General features: G+C 43.0%; 1 protein-coding gene and 1 long non-coding RNA gene across 6 annotated transcripts in view; one reads left to right on the top strand and one right to left on the bottom strand.

The window, feature by feature from the left end:
* LOC142829843 (uncharacterized) overlaps positions 1 to 16,934 on the top strand; it is a 72,341-nt gene that overhangs the window by 34,554 nt on the left and 20,853 nt on the right. The window lies entirely within an intron of this gene.
* Positions 1 to 16,934, bottom strand: part of LOC102452715 (uncharacterized) — an 88,021-nt gene that overhangs the window by 25,874 nt on the left and 45,213 nt on the right. For all 5 annotated transcript variants that reach the window (XR_012904684.1, XR_012904683.1, XR_012904685.1 and 2 more), the window contains 4 exons: positions 16,419 to 16,619; positions 4,951 to 5,064; positions 4,021 to 4,136; positions 649 to 729 (listed from right to left, as the gene is read on the bottom strand). Coding sequence is in view for 2 of the 5 variants with exons in the window: in XM_014580963.3 (XP_014436449.2) it covers positions 649 to 729; positions 4,021 to 4,136; positions 4,951 to 5,064; positions 16,419 to 16,619 (512 nt within the window). In the remaining 3 variants the exon portion in view is untranslated. The remainder of the gene's footprint in view (positions 1 to 648; positions 730 to 4,020; positions 4,137 to 4,950; positions 5,065 to 16,418; positions 16,620 to 16,934) is intronic.

Raw genomic sequence — 16,934 nt, forward strand, 5'->3', positions numbered from 1 at the left:
TTAGTGAATTAAATTATACTTAACATCCGTAGTGCAGAGTGGCACTCCCTTCCCTCCCCCATATATCAGGGTTGGAGAACCTCCAGCCCTGGGGAAGGATGCAGCCCTTGGCTTGTCTGAATGCAGCTCCCTGAGGCTCAGAGCCCACCGCCCAGCATTGGAGAGCCCATTCTAATACTCCAGTCCCTCTGTTGCACCCCTGGGAGCTGGAGCACACACAATCTTCTAGGATGAGCCCTCCTATGCTCTGGTGTGCAAGGGGATTGTAGGGACTGTCTTTCTTCTTCTCAGTTGGGGGCCACAATGAGGGTTTCTCCCCTCCCCCCGTTCTTACATGTGTGAGGCCCTGACTGATTGTTCTGTGGGTCAGTGGCTCCTGACCCAAAAAAGGTTCTCCACCCCTGCCATATATGAGCCTCACTGCTCCTAGAGCTGGGGCTGGCAGTCAGGACTCTGCACAAGGTGCTAGTGGCCAGGGACCCCAAGGGTCAGGCAGCAGGATGAGACCCACATATGGGGCTTGGTGGCAAAGTCACCGTGGTCAGCAGCAGGGAGGCAGCGTTGTGATGCTGAAAGCCTTTGTGTGCTGAAGCACCCCCACATCCTTACTCACCATGCTTATGACATTAGTCTTTTCTAAAGAATTACCTGGTTATCCTTTCTTATGCAGTCCAACTCTTTGATTACCTTCATGTGTCTGATTTTCATTTGTTGCATATCTTTGACAATCTGTGGAAGATGCAAAAGGAAACAATCAACTCAGATCACTCTTAATTAATGTCAAGTGTATATGCACCATCAAATAATGAGTATAATCTGTGATTCTTATAAAATGCTAATCATAGCTCTAGTACAATCTAAGAATCCGATTTTTGCAAACACTTGCATAAGGAAATTTACTCATATAAGCAATCCATTACTTTCCAGGACCAAATCTTAAAATGAGAACAATCATTGCGTATTATTGTAATGCAATTTATTACATTTATTGGTTTTAAAACACATATGTATATATAACTTTGTTCTTGCACTGGGCCTCTAGGATTTTATTTTCCATTACAATGGTCTGAGTCAATTCCTCCCTGGGTTTAGACAATATGACTCAGTTGGTTGAGTGGTGTGAGTGCCTTTATTTTAATGAGTCTCTCTATTGCTTCACACTTTTCCTCTGTGAATTTGGCCTAAATAGAGCAAGTTTGAACAGAATCTTAAGTAAATAGAGAGCCTGTGAAGCAGTCTGAGGCTGGAAATGAAATAGTGGGACATCTTTGTACATGTGACATGGTTGCAGTGGCACTTTGTACATACTAATGTCTGGAAAGCCAGGTTTTGCACAACTGATGGAGTTGATTGCAGAGTAAAGTTTGTGCCAAGGTCAAGAGCAAAACAGGCAAATGAAAGGTTCAGGTGCAGGGACCTGATAGAGGAAATGGAGTTGTATTTGAGGATGCTCTTCTTTCCCAAAAGAAGCAGTTCTGAATTTCGTATGAGGACAGAAGTGGCTAGTATCAGTAAAAAGCTGCAGTAAGAGCTCAATAGAGAATGGGTTCTGTGCTATGGGCTACACTAACACCCTCAATTAAAAGTGGACCAGGTCATTGTTTTGTGAAAATGATTAGAAAGAGAAGGAATAGTTACAGTTTGCAGGAAAGCCATCCCTTACATACAGCTATATTAGCATTACAGCAAATCCTATTATGCTAAATACTGTGGTAATAGTTACGGGGATTAAAGGGGAAAAGAATGGAAAGTGCAGGTACCTTTTATGACCTTGCCTCAGCTGCCACATCACTGGATCCATGATAATTGCAGACTAAGATGGCCTAGCCCATTACTGCTGCATAGTGCAGCCTGAAGTCTCACTTTTTTATCCTGAACCTTGCAAACAAATATTAAGTGCCTCCCGATAGATATGAACACAAAGCTCGCCTCAGGCATTTGTCAGGTTTGAATAAAAACAGACGCAAACCCGAAGGACGGGTGAAATTTGTTTGTTTGTTTTTTTTTTTTGCCACAAACTAACAAGTGGCTTCAGCATAGGACAGCTTTGAATCCTCAAACTCAGGCTCACTTATGTGCTATGGAAACAACAATAGTTACAAAGGGAAAATTCCACTGACACTCTCCCATCCCAGCTCTGCCTTGTTCTCCTCTTTTGCTTTTGAGTGCCAGTCTTTTAGGCATAGTATCAAATTACATGTTGCAAGTAAGGAAATCTGCCTGGATTGTAAATCTCCACTCAAACTCAATGGAATGCAGATTCTAATGTGAGTGAGAAGCTGATCCTGTTCTGAGGCTTACAAACTTTTGGATAACTTTGTAGAATGTATTATTGTACTTGCTTCAGCACTTCCTGGTGCCACGTGGGGGTGGAACCAGTGTCACCTGACAACTAGGAGACTGGCTATTTTCCTAAGGGGAGGAAACAGCAATTTTGAGAGAGAAGCTGCTCTTTTGGGACTACCAGTCCAGCGACAATGAGTAATGGACAAACCTCACAAAGTTCAGAAGTCCTGCTCTCTATTGAGCTAGTGCATGAGAGAGAGAGAAGGAAATAGGGCATGCAAACCCACCCTCGCCCTTCTTTTAGAAATGCCTGGATCACTAGAAACAACCTATTCAGTATTCTCTCTGAGGCATAATCTTTAGAGGTTAAAGAATATATCCATTCCCCCAAAATGACAAATGCACATGCTGTGGTCAAACTTGAATACTTAATTCAGAATTAATACATGGGCCATATGTCTGTAAGAGTTGGCAGTGTTTGATATGACCACATTTGGCATTAAATGCCACTTTCCTCTACAGTCCTGTCTTCTGGAAACATGGGATTAGGTGAGATTCTTAGCTTTCATGTCTTTTAAAGTACACTTTAGCCCTTATAACTGCAGAATAAAACTTAAATATGTGATGCAAATGTACCTGATAGGCCCCAAACCCAAACAAACACCAGCAGATAAAGATCCCACCATTTAAACAAAAAAAAAACTTATGATTTTGGGGAGCAGGACTTGACTCATGATTAGCACTGTAATAAGACAAGTCACACTGTGAATATTTGCAATTGAACATTCACACTTGTCTAGTCAAATGATAATATTTCTATTTGCTAATTAATCTGACTAATCCTAAATAAACAACACAGCTCCAATTGTATAGAGTGTCTTTATATAAGTCAGAAGCTTTCATCTGGAATATTGCATTCAGTACTGGTTACCTCATGTCAAAAAGAATATTGCAGAATTACCAGTTCAGAGAAGAACGACAAGCATGAAAAATCCTTCATATGAAGAGATTGTAAACACAGATTGTTTACCTTAGAAAGGAGATGAAAACAATAAATGGTAGAGAAAAGGGTGATCAAGAGCCTCTGTTCTGTTGTATAACACTAGAACAAAGGGGCATTCAATGGAATTGGAAAGAGAACAAAGTGGAAACTGATAAAGGGAAATATCTTTTTCCATTGAACATTAGATTAGATGGTGAAACTCATTGCCACAGCATGCTTCTGAGGCCAAGAACTTAGCAAGATTCAAAGAAGGAGTGGTCTTTTTATATGGATAACAAGGATCTCCTGAGTTGTTATGGTGCATTCTAACACACACACAAACCTTATGCTTCAAGTATATGACAATTTTTAACTATCAGGGATTAGGATAAAACATTTATCGGGAAACAGAACAGTATTTTCCAGTTAACGGGGACATTTCTTCCATCAGTCTCTGAGATCTATGGGAGGACACTGTTAGAGACAGGATAATAGATCGGAACCGATATCTTCTCTGTTAAATTTTGAATGTCGCATATTGAAAACTAAATTGACATGTTTGAGCCCAATCTCTATAATTTTTTAAAAAAAGTCATAATGAACTTAGTTGAATAGAATTAAAATATATGGGGAACTAAAATTTGCCTGTCATAGCTTATGAGTATAGACATACTAATTTATTGGATAATTTCCTGTGTTGTACATTATTCTTTCAACTCAACAAATATTTGAATGCTTTCAATTTTTTTTACCTTGGTAATGTATAATTTAGCTAACTTGTATGGAATATATGGTTGCTCTTCTTTTGCCATGCATCCATCCAGCTCAGGCGGCCTGTGATTGTCAGGAGAGCAAACTCCAGGAGCTACTGTATATTAAAAATGTCTTTAACAACTAGACACACAGACAAAAGTGCACAAATAGCTAAGCTTTATATACAAGTTATATTTGTACAATTTTCATCCCAGACAAAGTGCAATATTTTAAACTTGGTATTTTTGTTTTTGATAAATAAGAGTTCTCCCCCAGGGGCTAACTTTTAGAAGTATGACTTTAAATTGCAGTCTCTGGCACAGGCAGCTGCTCAGATGTAAAACATTCTGAGGTGTCATTACTCAGATTGTTTCTGGAATCCATGTAATGGACTACAAAATACAGTTGGAAATGATTCACTAAACGTGCCTTCGCATGTCAGGACACTAGAGTTTAGCTCAACTGAAAATATTCCCCTCTAAAGTTTATTCCAGTTTATTGCTTTCATGGGTGATTTGTTTAAGGATTTATTTTGTTTCATCTCAATGCATTATGGAAACTGAACATTTAATATCCCTACCTTTTATCTTCCTTCCTTTTTAAAAACACGAATAATCACCACATTTATACATACCAGATTTCTTTAATCTGGTGGTACTTATAGGCAAATTATTACAGGTAATTACAATAGAATGGATGTTATTTCTACCAACCTATTTGTTTCATTCCTTATACTGCAATTCATAGATTAGAAGATTTCTAAAGGCCAAAAGATACCAATATTATCATCTAGTTTGACTCACTTCATAATACAGATTTACCCACATGGGTAGTTTATGAAAAAATAAAATTTGCATGAGGAAGGTATATGTAAAGAACAATATTTATTATGCATGACAGAGTATGTTCCTCAACTTGCATCAAAATACCTTCTTCTACAGCTGTTTTACTTCCTTTCCACCCAATCAGGCACTTCAAAAATGCCAACTTGTTCCCATTGATTCGGAGTTTGTTCAGCCAAGATTCTCTTTGTCCAATTCCAACTGTTAACAAAATGCAGTCACTAATTTCAGTTGAAAATCCAACACAGTAACTTATTTGCATAATAGTATAATTTAATGTCCAAAGAATTCTTAAACACAACGACCCTGCATTACTTCTGTTGAAACCAATGGCAATTTTGCAAGAGTAAGAATGGCAGTAAGAGGAGATTGATTAAATGGAGTTCTGCACATGGCAGAAGAGCATAATATTCAGTTGGGATCTAAATTCTTCAGTCTAAATCTGAGAGTAGAATTGTGCTGACACTGTTGGGGCTGCCCAGATTTTTGGTCCATCTTGACCTCTGTCATTTCTGGCTACTGTTGTCAGCATGCTCAGAGGCTTCTAAACCAATTTTGAAATAGCAAATTCACTGGGCCCCCCCCACCCCATTTACAGCCTCTTCTCTTTTATTCATGCTGAACAAGGCATGTGGAAGCAGAGACACTGGATGCAATCCTGGCTCTATTGAAGTCTTTAGAAAAACTCCTATTGACTTTAGTGGAACCAGGGTGTCATCCAATGTTCAAAAGGCAGGGGGTGGAGGTGGGACGAAGAATCTTATTGCTGCCCCAGAAGTGTGTGTTTTGTTTGTGTTGGCAGGCATTGCATTGTGCAGAATGTGTTTTGCTTTTCTTCACATAAATCCAAAACAAAATCAGAGCTGACCGCCACACCTAAATCTTTGGGCATCATTCTAAATCTGGCTCAATATTAAAAGTACACAGCTGGCTTATATTATGTCTATAATGGGTCAAACCCAGTCCTATGTACACTAAGACCTACAGTCTATGGGAAATTTTGGATCTTGAACCAATTTTGAAGTTCAGTCCCATTTCTACATTAAAAACTCCCCCTTTCTTGGTGTATGAGGAAATGCCAACAATCTAACAGCTCTATAATATGAGACCAGATCCTTAGCTGATGTTTATTGATATATAGCTTCATTGACTTCTTTGGAGATGAGCTGATTTACAAGAAGAAGGTCTCGCTCATAAATAATGAGATAGGTTTTATCTGGGCTATTAAAATGGAATGTCCTTTTATCAGCTACTTAGTTATATATTGGAGTTAGGGATGTTAGAAAGCAAGTACATAGCTAATTGTATAGTCGATAGCATTTCTATTGACTACATAATTAGTCGATAAGGGAGGAAGCCCCCTGGAGTTGCTTGCTCCCTGCTGTGGTTCTGCAGTTTAAATGTAGTAAGAGCCGCAGCAGGGGTAGCTCCTTTATCCGGTGCAAAGCGGAACTGAACTGGGCTTGCTCAGTGCTGGCTTGTGAAGGAACCAGCAGCCACTGTTTGCAGGACATCCTGGGGGGGATCTGGGACACCCGCACTCCCCTCCCCACCGTGGACAGGGACTGTTCCGGAGCTGAAGCAGCCTCTGTTCGTAGCCAGCTGCAGCTGCCAAGGACAAGGGTTGCACTGTTGGATGCGGAGCAGCCTCTGCCTGTGGCAACCCCGAGCCCACCATGGGAAAAGCCTGCTTCCAGCAATCTCCCATGCCCCTACCTCCCTCGCTGCTGCCTCTAATAGATGCAGCAGCAGGAGGAGAGGCAAGCAGCACCACAGTGATGGTGCTGGGGGAACCAGCTTTTAATCTGGCTCCCCCCACACCAGCACCAGCTTCTGCTTCCCCCTACCTCTTGCTGCCTCTGATGCGAATAGTCAAGTAGTCAACTCGACTACTCACATCACTAACTGGAGGCTTGGCACTTCTTTGGAGGCCTATCACCATGTGTCTTGTTTTCTAACAGCCAAGTTCTGGTGACATTTTTGTAGGGGATGAAAAGATTTTTGTAGACAAAAGGCTACATCTAGTTCAAAGGGTTACTCTCCTAAGCTATATTCTAGTGTCATTTACGGAACGCTGGTGATTTTACAATAGTCCCAGTGTACATATGTGCGTGAAGGGTGCATGTAGAACTATATGATGAAAAATTCCATTTCGTGAAGGATTTAAGGATTATTGTGAATCAGAAGAAAACCTAACCATATTGAAATTCTCTGCAAAGGAAACCCTTAAATAGTCTTTTGGATTGATCAAACATTTTGATTTTGACTTTTTACAATGATACGTAAAATAAAAATATCAAAACAAATATTCCGTCCAAAACTAAATGTCAAAACGTGTTCCAAAAATGTTAAAATAACCAACATCAAAATGTTCTTTCTAATGAAATTTTGGTAAAATAGACAATTTTGTGAAGTGTTTAGAATTTGACAGCACTACATTTTTCCAATGGAAAATGATTCTAACCAAGTTTTTCTGACCACTTACAGATGGCTGAATGAAAGAGGAGACAAAATCTGGCACTAAAATTACTAAGGGGTAAATTTTGCTTTCACTTCTACCACCATGGAGATGCCCCTCAGTGACTGACCAATAAACCCACTAAGGCTACGTCTACACTGAAAGGTTTTTGAACAAAACCCGTGGAGCATCCACACCTCAAATGTGCTTTTGTGCAAGGAAATCAAGAGTAAAATGGTAGCACGGAGGGCTTTTCCCGCCATAGTTAAACCTCCTTTTATGAGGCATAACTCCCTCTTGTGCAAGAGTTCTTGCACAAAAAGGCAAGTGTGGATGTTCCAGAGGAGCAGGAAAGTGTGGGGAAAAAGCACAAGTGCTCTGATGGCCATTCTGTGAAGGACCATTCTGTGAATGGCCATCAAAGCTTTCTTGTGCAAGAGAATCCATGCAGTGGACTCTTGGGCAAAAGCACAATGCTTTTGTGATGTGCTTTGAGGTGTGGATGTGCTCTTGTGCAAGAAGGTTTTGTGCAAAAACTCTTGCGCAAAAGGCTTCTTGCACAAGAAGCATGTAGTGTAGACGTAGCCTAAGTGTCCATGATATCTGATGACACGTGGTATGTCACAGCAACCTACTGGTCAGCTGGAAATCTCTGTTAAGTTTCTTTCTTTGTATATTTTAAACAGGAGATATACAATAGAGAGGAGACGGCGTGGAAATATATTTTTCTGAAGCTCTCTATCACAACTGTGTCCACTCATAAGAAAGAAAGTAATTACTTCAATATATTTGTAGGTTGATGGGACTTTGAAAATATACAGAGGAATAATTTTTATGTAATATTTTTCTACATTGAGTTTTGTACATCGCTTGCACTCTGCCATTCTGTTAAGTGCAATTGTATATAATCTCCTCTATGCTTTCTTGATGTGATTTTTATTCTGAAATGTATGAGGAAAAGCCCAGTATAAATTGGGAAATTATCATGACTTTACAATTTAATCATCATGTTCAGACAATACCTTTTTTTCCCCAGTCCTAAAACATCTCTTTATGATACAACTATGGAAATAAACTCAACCACTTGAGGAAAATGGTAATAAATCCTCAGACACAAAAGCATGAATTCTCCCTGAGGAGCAGTTGTTAAAAAGTCACATAATAGCAATTTGTCAGAGGTTATGTGTATAGTGCCTCTTTCTATTTGGAGAGGTAGATATATCACATGCCTAGACTGCACAGTGTCACTTATGGATATTCAAGCTATGTCTTAAAGATATCTCATGTGACTTCTGCCTAAGATTCTTCTATGGCTCTGTGTGGGGTGGACAAGGCCCTGAAGTCCAGAAAAAGGGCAGTAGAGGCTACTCTACTCCAGCAAGGCTACAGTGGCTGCAGGGGAAGCAACCAATTGGGGCATGAAGGCCATATAAAAGGATCAGAGATCCTACAGATCAGAGCAGCAGTTAGTTGCTGTGTGGTGCACAAGGAGAGAAGATTGGGTAGCTGGCTGGAAGATTAGAAATTCCATGAACAGCTCAGTGTGGTAAGTTCATTGCAAACAAGCCAGAGACCTGAGGTAAAGGCGAAGGTCATACGGAAGCAGCCCAGAGAATTAGAACAACAGTGGAACAGACATAACTGCTCTTCACAGGTCTCTGGGCTGTGACCCAGAGTAGAGGGTGGGACTGGGTTCCCTCTCCTTCCCCCAGAATAACCCTTAATTAGCATAACCTACTAGGGAAAGTGGCAAGGATCTTGAGGCATTCTAGAGGTGAAGAATTGGACAACAGTAATCCAACCAAAGGGCTGGAAACAGAAGGCCCTTGAAAAGGTGAAGATAATGCATCTAGGAAGAAATCCCTGACGACATGACTCTATTCCAGAGTGGAAACAAACTGAGAAATTACAGAGAGCACCAAGAGAAACCATGTCAGACTTATACTCTGGAAAGTGTTTGTTTTATTTTGTACACAGACTGTGTGTGACTTGGCAGGAAGGCTGAATAACTCCAGCAAAGAAAGAGTTTAGGCACACACGGTTGGCTGGGGGCACTTATGGTAGGTGAGGATCATAGTATCTGAGCCCTAGATTCACAAAAATCTCTGCAGCCCCTAACTTTTAGGCACCTAGAAATATACTGGAACACACTGTAATTCATAAAGCTTGAGTTAGATACTTACATTCCTTATACAATGAATGGGTACAGACAGGCACCTTAGACTACCTGAAAGGGAGGGAATCCAAAGAGGATGGAGCATGCATGGGATGTAATCAGGAAGACCAAAGCAAAACTGGAGTTGCAGCTAGAAAGGCTTGTAAAGGGTAACAAGAAAAAATTCTACAAGAAGAAAGTGTGGGATTCTTATTGAATAGGGAAGGCAAACTAGTAGCAGATGATGTAGAAAAAGATGAAGTGCTCAGTGTTTTGTGGAGTGTTTTTTTTTTTTTTGCCTTAGTCTTCATAGACAAGGTCAGCTCCCAGACTTCTGAACTGGGTATCACAATATGGGAGGGAGATGAGCAGTCCTCAGAAGTGAAAGAATTGGTTAAGAACTATTTAGAAAAGCTAGATATTCACAAGTCCATGCAACTGGATCTAATGTATCTGAGAGTGATGAAAATGGTAACTGATGTGATTGCAGAGCCATTGGCCATTATCTTTGAAAACTTGTAGTGGTCTGGGAGATCCCAGATGATTGGGGGAAAAAAGTAAGTGCTGTTATCTTTGTCCTTTTAAAAAAAAATCTGTGGTATGACTGATCAGTCAGTCTCACTTCAGTCTCTGGAAAAATCATGGAGCAGGTGCTCAAGAAATACATTATGAAACACTTGGAAGAGAGGAAGGTGATCAGGCACGGTCAATATGGCTTCAACAATGGCAAGTCATGCCTGATCGACCTAATTGCTTTCTATGATGAGGTAACTGGCTCTGTGAATAGGGGGAAAGTGGTGGACATGTTACATTTTGACTTTAGCAAAGATTTTGACATTGTTTCCCATAGTATTCTTGCTAATAAGTTAAAGTAGTACAGCTTGGATGAATGGACTCTAAGGTGGAAAGCTGTCTAGATTGTCAAGCTCCATAGGAAGTGATCAATGGCTCAATGTCTAGCTGGGCACTCTCTTTATAGTGGCTGACAAAGGGTAGGTCCTGGGTCCGGTTCTGTTCAAGATTTTCATTAATGATATGGATGAGGGGATGGATTGCACCCTCAGCAAGTTTACAGACACTAAGCTGGGGGATGCAAATATGCTGGGGAATAGGGATAGAGTCCATAGGGACCTAGACAAATTGGAGGATTGGAACAAAAGAAATCTGAGGTTCAAAAAACAAATGCAGAACCCTGCACTTAGGACTGAAGAATCCCATGCACTGCTACAGGCCAGGGACTGATTAGCTACGTGGATGTTTGTCAGAAAATGACCTGGGGTTTAAGTAGATTAGAAGCTGGATATGAGTCAACAGTGTGCCCTTGTTGTCAAGAAGGCTAACAGATTATTTGACTGCATTAGTAGGAGCAATGCCAACAGATCAAGAGAGACAATTATTCTCCTCCATTCAGCACTGGTGAGGCCACATCTGGTGTATTGTATTCAGTTTTGGGCCCCCACTGCAGAGAAGATGAGGACAAACTGGAAAAAGTCCAGTGGAGAGCAATGAAAATGATTAGGGGGATGGAGTGCCTGGCGTATGAGGAGAGGCTGAGGGAACTGAGTTTATTTAGTCTTCTGAAAAGAAAATGGGGGAGGGGAGTTGATAGCAGCCTTCAACTACCTGAAGGGAGGTTCTAAAGAGAATGGAGCTAGGCTATTTTCAGTGGTGGCGTATGACAGAAGCAATGGTCTCAAGTTGTAGTGGAGGAGGTCTAGGTTGCATATTAGGAAAAACGATTCCACTCAGAAGGTGATGAAGCACTGGAATGGGTTACCTAGGGAGTGGTGCAATCTCCATCCATATGGTTTTTTAAGGCCAGGTTTGACAAAGCTTTGGCTGGAACAATTTATTTGGGGTTTAGTTACTTTCTTTGAGCAGAGGAGTAGACTAGATGACCTCCTGAGATCTCTTCCAACTCCAGTCTACAATTCTATGACCATGATTCACAAAACCAGCACACTAGGCAAAGAGCCACCTAAACTAATCAATGGGGGATTCTGACCAGAGGAGTATGTTATCTTGGTGGCTTAGGTTCTTTGGGCTGGAGGGAGACATCCATTTTTGCTAGTGATTCTCAGCTGTGACCTCCCTCACATCTCTCTCCTTTCTGAACGTTACTTTGGCTTTAGTTCTTCTGTTCTGATAATACTTGCTCATCTTCTGTGGTCTCTTTTCAACATCCCGTGAAGAGGGATTCTTGTTTTACAGATCTGGGAATTGGAGTGTCTGGCAATGCTTTCAGGCTCATCTAAATTCCAGCTCCTTAATCTAATTTAATTACCCACCCTTTCTTATCTTAAATACCCTGCCTCCCTTTATAAACAAATAATGACTCCTGATCCCAAGGGTCCAAGCTGGGAGCAGTGCATCACCTTTGTAGAATTCATTACATTCCACACTCAGGCTGCTCATTGACTTTGCCAAAAGCAGGCAAGCTGGGTGTGAGCCTCCTCCTGTTAGCAGAGGAAACTGACGGGGTGGAGAGCCATAGCTAGAGAACCCCAGAAACCTGAAGGAGAGGACTAGCCATGTTGCATTTAAGGGCTCTGCCTGGGAATGGGGTGTGCACTGTAAGCGGACCTCTAATTCAAAATTGGAGGGTGGGGGCAGAGGCAAGGAGGTGCTTCTGCCGCCCTTAAATGATTCCCCTGCTCTCGGGTGAGTACCCTAATCATAGGGCTATGAAGTGGGGCTCTCTCAGTCTCTTCCATTGAAGCTGTTGTACTTTGGATAAGTAATTTAGAGAATCAACATCAGAATAGACCACATCTCAGGTGAATGCCCTGACCACTAGATAAATGCCACCCCAAGTGTGCCTACTGGATCGGGCACTGTACTTGAGTAAGGCAGCCAAACGCCTATTTTGACTGGTTTGTAATTCACTCTGGGACTGAGGTGGGAGATGGCATTCAGACACCTAGAACGAGGCAGCAGTGTGCATGTCTTGAGGCAAGACCAAAGAGTTCTAAGGAACCCTTTGCTGCAAAACCTTAGGCGATGAGCAAGTTTAGGATCTAGTGGGAATTTTGTGAATTTCAGTTGATTCTAAAACTAGGATTTATGCACCTAGATCAAGTGTTTAGGCACCTAAGTATTTGTGTGACTCTAGGCCTAAGTGACTTGCCCACAGACACACAGGAAACTTGTGATGGAGCATATTCTCGAATCATAAACGTGTAGGACTGCTACACAGTCAACCTCAATAGGTCATCAAATCCAGTCTCCTGCACTCAAGGAAGAACAGTATTATAGAGTCCAGTGGTCTCCAAACTTTTTAAGCACGAGATCACTTTTTGAATTTAAGTGCAATCTAGGATCTACCTCAAACCCAAAATACCCTTGTCCCACCTCCTTCATGCCCCTTCTCCAAAACCCTGCCCCTGCTCGCTCCATCCTCCTTCTATCCCCCATCCTCCCTCCTTTTCACCAGGCAGGGGCAGAGGGTTGGTGATTTGGAGTATAGAGGGCTCTGAGCTGACCCTGGGGCAGAGGTTGGGATGTAGGAGGGGGTTCAGGATACAGGCTCTGTTAGGGTATGTCTACACTACAAAGTTAGTTCGAACTAACAGATGTTAGTTCGAACTAACTTTCATAGGCGCTACACTAGCGCTCGGTTAGTTCGAATTAAATTCGAACTAACGGAGCACTTAGTTCGAACTAGGTAATCCTCATTCCACGAGGATTAAGCCTAGTTCGAACTAGCTAGTTCGAATTAAGGGGTGTGTAGCCCCTTAATTCAAACTAGTGGAAGGCTAGTCCTCCCCAGGTTTCCCTTGTGGCCACTGTGGCCAACACCAGGGAAACTCGTCTGCCCCCCTCCCGGCCCCAGACCCTTTAAAGGGGCACGGGCTGGCTACGGTGCCCGTGCCAGGTGCAAGCCTGCCAGCACCCAGCCAGCAGACCCTGCACTTGGCACGGATCGAGCCACCCACCCGATGCCCCCCAGCCCTCCCCCTCTTCCCGGGACCAGGCTGGCGGCTCCCGGGAGCTTGCCCGGGACCGCAAGAAGTGGGCACCTGCCTGGGCTAGTGCGGACATCGTGGACCTTGTTCATGACCTCTGCACTAGGCACAGGAAAGTGGCCGGCTAGGGCAGAAGAGCTGCCAGCCTGGCCACCCAGGAGCAGGTGTGCATGAAAATCAAGGTGGTCCACTGAGACCCCCGACCCTGAGCTTACAATGGCCGTCCTGGGTCAGACCAAAGGTCCATCTAGCCCAGTAGCCTGTCTGCCGACAGCGGCCAACCCTAGGGACCCTGGAGGGGATGGACCGAAGACAGTGACCAAGCCATTTGTCTCGTGCCATCCCTCTCCAGCCTTCCACAAACCTTGGGCAGGGACACTACTCCTACCCCTTGGCTAATAGCACTCCATGGACCCAACCTCCATGACTTGATCTCACTTCCCTTTAAACTCTGTTCTAGTTGTAGCCTTCACAGCCTCCTGCAGCAAGGAATTCCACAGGTTGACTCTTTGCTTTGTGAAGAACAACTTTCTGTTACTAGTTTGAAGCCTGCTACCCATTCCTTTCCTTTGGTGTCCTCTAGTCCTTCTTTATGGGAACTAATGAAGAACTTTTCTGTATGCACCCTCTCCACCCAACTCCTGCTTTTAGAGACCTCTATCCTGTCCCCCTTCCGTCTCCTCTTTTCTAAGCTGAAAAGTCCCAGTCTCTTTAGCCTCTCTTCATATGGGACCTGTTCCCAACCCCTGATCATTGTAGTTGCTCTCCCCTCTCCCACCCTCTCTCTTTCCCTCTCCCAACTCCTTTTCCCAGTCTCCCCCAGTTTTGTTCAATAAAGAGAGATTCTATTTTTGACCACACGTTTTCTTTATTTTTGAACACAATTGTCCTTTATTTTGTACATCAAGAAGAGGGGCTAGGGAAGGGTAAGTGGAAGGAGGTGAGGGAGGAATGGGGTACGTGCCCCCGATGGGGAGGACTGGGCTGGCTCTGCGGGTTTCTGGGGGTGGAAGCTCTCCTGCAGCCCCCCAATTACCCCCTCTCCCCAGATGGCAGCCTGCGTCAAGTGCAGCCGGTCTGATGGCCGAGTGTTGTGATGTGCCCAGTGTGGGTACTCCGGGCAATCCAAGCCAGGACTGCTTTGCAAGCGGGGCACCCCTGAGAACTGTCTGTCCGGGGTGGGGGTCGGGTCCCTTTAAGCACAGCCCTCGGCTAGCCTGAGACAGCATCTCCACGCTCTAAGTCCTCCTCTGATGCCCTGCCAGCACTGCTTCCGGCCATTCTTAACACCGGTTCAGGGTCCACTTAATGTGGACGGGCTAGTTCAAATTAGCAGAACGCTAATTCGAACTAGTTTTTAGTTCTAGATGCGTTAGTTCGAATTAGCTTAATTCGAATTAACTAATTCGAACTAAGTTAGTTCGAATTAGCGCTGTAGTGTAGACATACCCCAAGGGAATTTGGATCTTAGGGGCTAGGACAGGGACTCGGGGTGCAGGAGTGGGGTTGTGATTGGGGTAGGGGATCAGAGCTGGCTCCAGCTGGACACTGCGTACCTCAGGTGGCTCCTGGGTGGTGGGGCAGTGAGGCTAAGGCAGGCTCACCCCCGCTCTGGCCCTGCACCGCTCTCCAAAACAGCCAGCAAACTCCATCCTTCCCAAGCCCTGTTGGCTCCCCCTGAGAGAGGGGGCACCCTGAGATCAGTGCTCCTTCTCCCCCTTCCCTGCCCTGCACAAGAAGCAGGAGGCTCCCAGGGAGGGGCAACTCCAAGGCAGCAGTGTGAGGAGGGGCAGTTGAAGTGCTGTGCTTGATAGCCTCTTGGCCAGACCATTCAAGAGCACATGTCAAAGGCTCCAAGATCAACCAGTTGGTGACCACTGATTCTAGACCATCTCTGATAGGTCTTGTCTGACCTGCTCTTAAAAATCTCCAATGACAGAGATTCCACAACCTCCATATGCAATTTATTCCAGTGTTTAACTGCCATGGCAGTTAGGAAGTTTTTCTTGATGTCCAATCTAAACTGCCCTAGCTGCAATTTAAGCCCATTGCTCCTATCATCAGAAACAAACAATTTGCCTCTCTCCTCCTTCTTGAAAACATTTTAGATACCTGAAAATTGTTCAAGGTGTCCTTGGTCTCTATGTCTTGGGCTAGCACCTAACTACTAGACCATGCTTCCTTGCACTTTGTTGCCTCAAAAGTGAGAGCAGCTCATAAACTGCACTAAAACAGCCACAATATTTTGCAATTCACTCCTTTCTAGTGTTAAATCTTGTCCAAATAAAAGTTCTTTCCTGTTTCAGTATACAAACAGGCAACAAAATCAAGGTTCTCCCATTTGTGGTAGTTCCATCATGTTCTTTTACCAGAATGAAACAATTCTCCCCCCCCCCCCCCCACACACACACACATTTCTAGCCAGTCCTTTACATCCAGCACTTTCGGGCCTTGTACTTCAATAATAAGCACCATCTGCATCAATGATTCTGCCATTGATTCTTCTGTTGGTCTAGTTCCATTTCTTAGAGACCTGGCATAAAAATGGGATTGTGGAGTTTTGCTGTTCCTAGATAACTCATGCCAAGCTATCCGAGGGTTCCCTAGGAGTCAGACATGTTACAGTAAGTAACCTGTCACAGCAAGTAAGAGTATAAAAAACATAGTTGGTATGATTCTCCTCTCACACTGACATTGTGGTGGTGCATCGCTATTGGTTTCAATAGAATTATTGCTTTGTAGTTGAGGATCAATTAAAGCAACTAACTCTTTTGATATTAAGCTATGGCATGGGACTTTCCATTGGAATCCATGTACTAATCTGTGTAAACCCTGATGTCAGAAAACAGATCTTAATGGATGTGGGAACACTGCTTCAGAGAAGTTATCCTGTTGCATTCTGCCTTCTTTTGTGTGCTTAATAATGTAAAAATCTAAAGCTAGTACAAAATTTCTAAAACACTGAATGGTTGCTTACCTTGTCCAATTTCTTCATCAATTGTTATACTTCTAATAGCACTTGAAGGATGAACTTGCATTTCATCTAAGTAGGCTGTAACGCTGCCTGGTAGAGGAACAGATGAGGTAAGGGTTGCCTGTGATTTAGGTTCCACGTCGCTCCTCAGTGAATCTTCAGTTACTTGAGTACTTGAAGGTATAACTGTTTGCACCCAAACTTCTGAAACATTAAGATTAAACAACAATTTGTGAAGTAACCGAAAAAAATGCTCATGGAAGAGATTTCAGTCCCGACTTAATGTCATGTAAAACTTTAATGAGAATGTGCTGCTTTCAGGTGGATTTTGCTTTATAAATAAACCTGAAAAGTCAAAGAGCTAAATGCAAGGAAACTCAAACATTCACAAAAATCTCTACAAAGAAAGAATGCAGAGTTTCTCACAGATAACATCTAAACATCATTGAAATATCCCAAATACGTTCATCAGCGAATATTTGTTGGCCAAATTATGGCTTTGTTTGCAGTTTCCGGTCA

Source organism: Pelodiscus sinensis, chromosome 6 (genome assembly GCF_049634645.1).
Source record: "Pelodiscus sinensis isolate JC-2024 chromosome 6, ASM4963464v1, whole genome shotgun sequence".
NCBI classification, from domain to species: Eukaryota; Metazoa; Chordata; order Testudines; family Trionychidae; genus Pelodiscus; species Pelodiscus sinensis.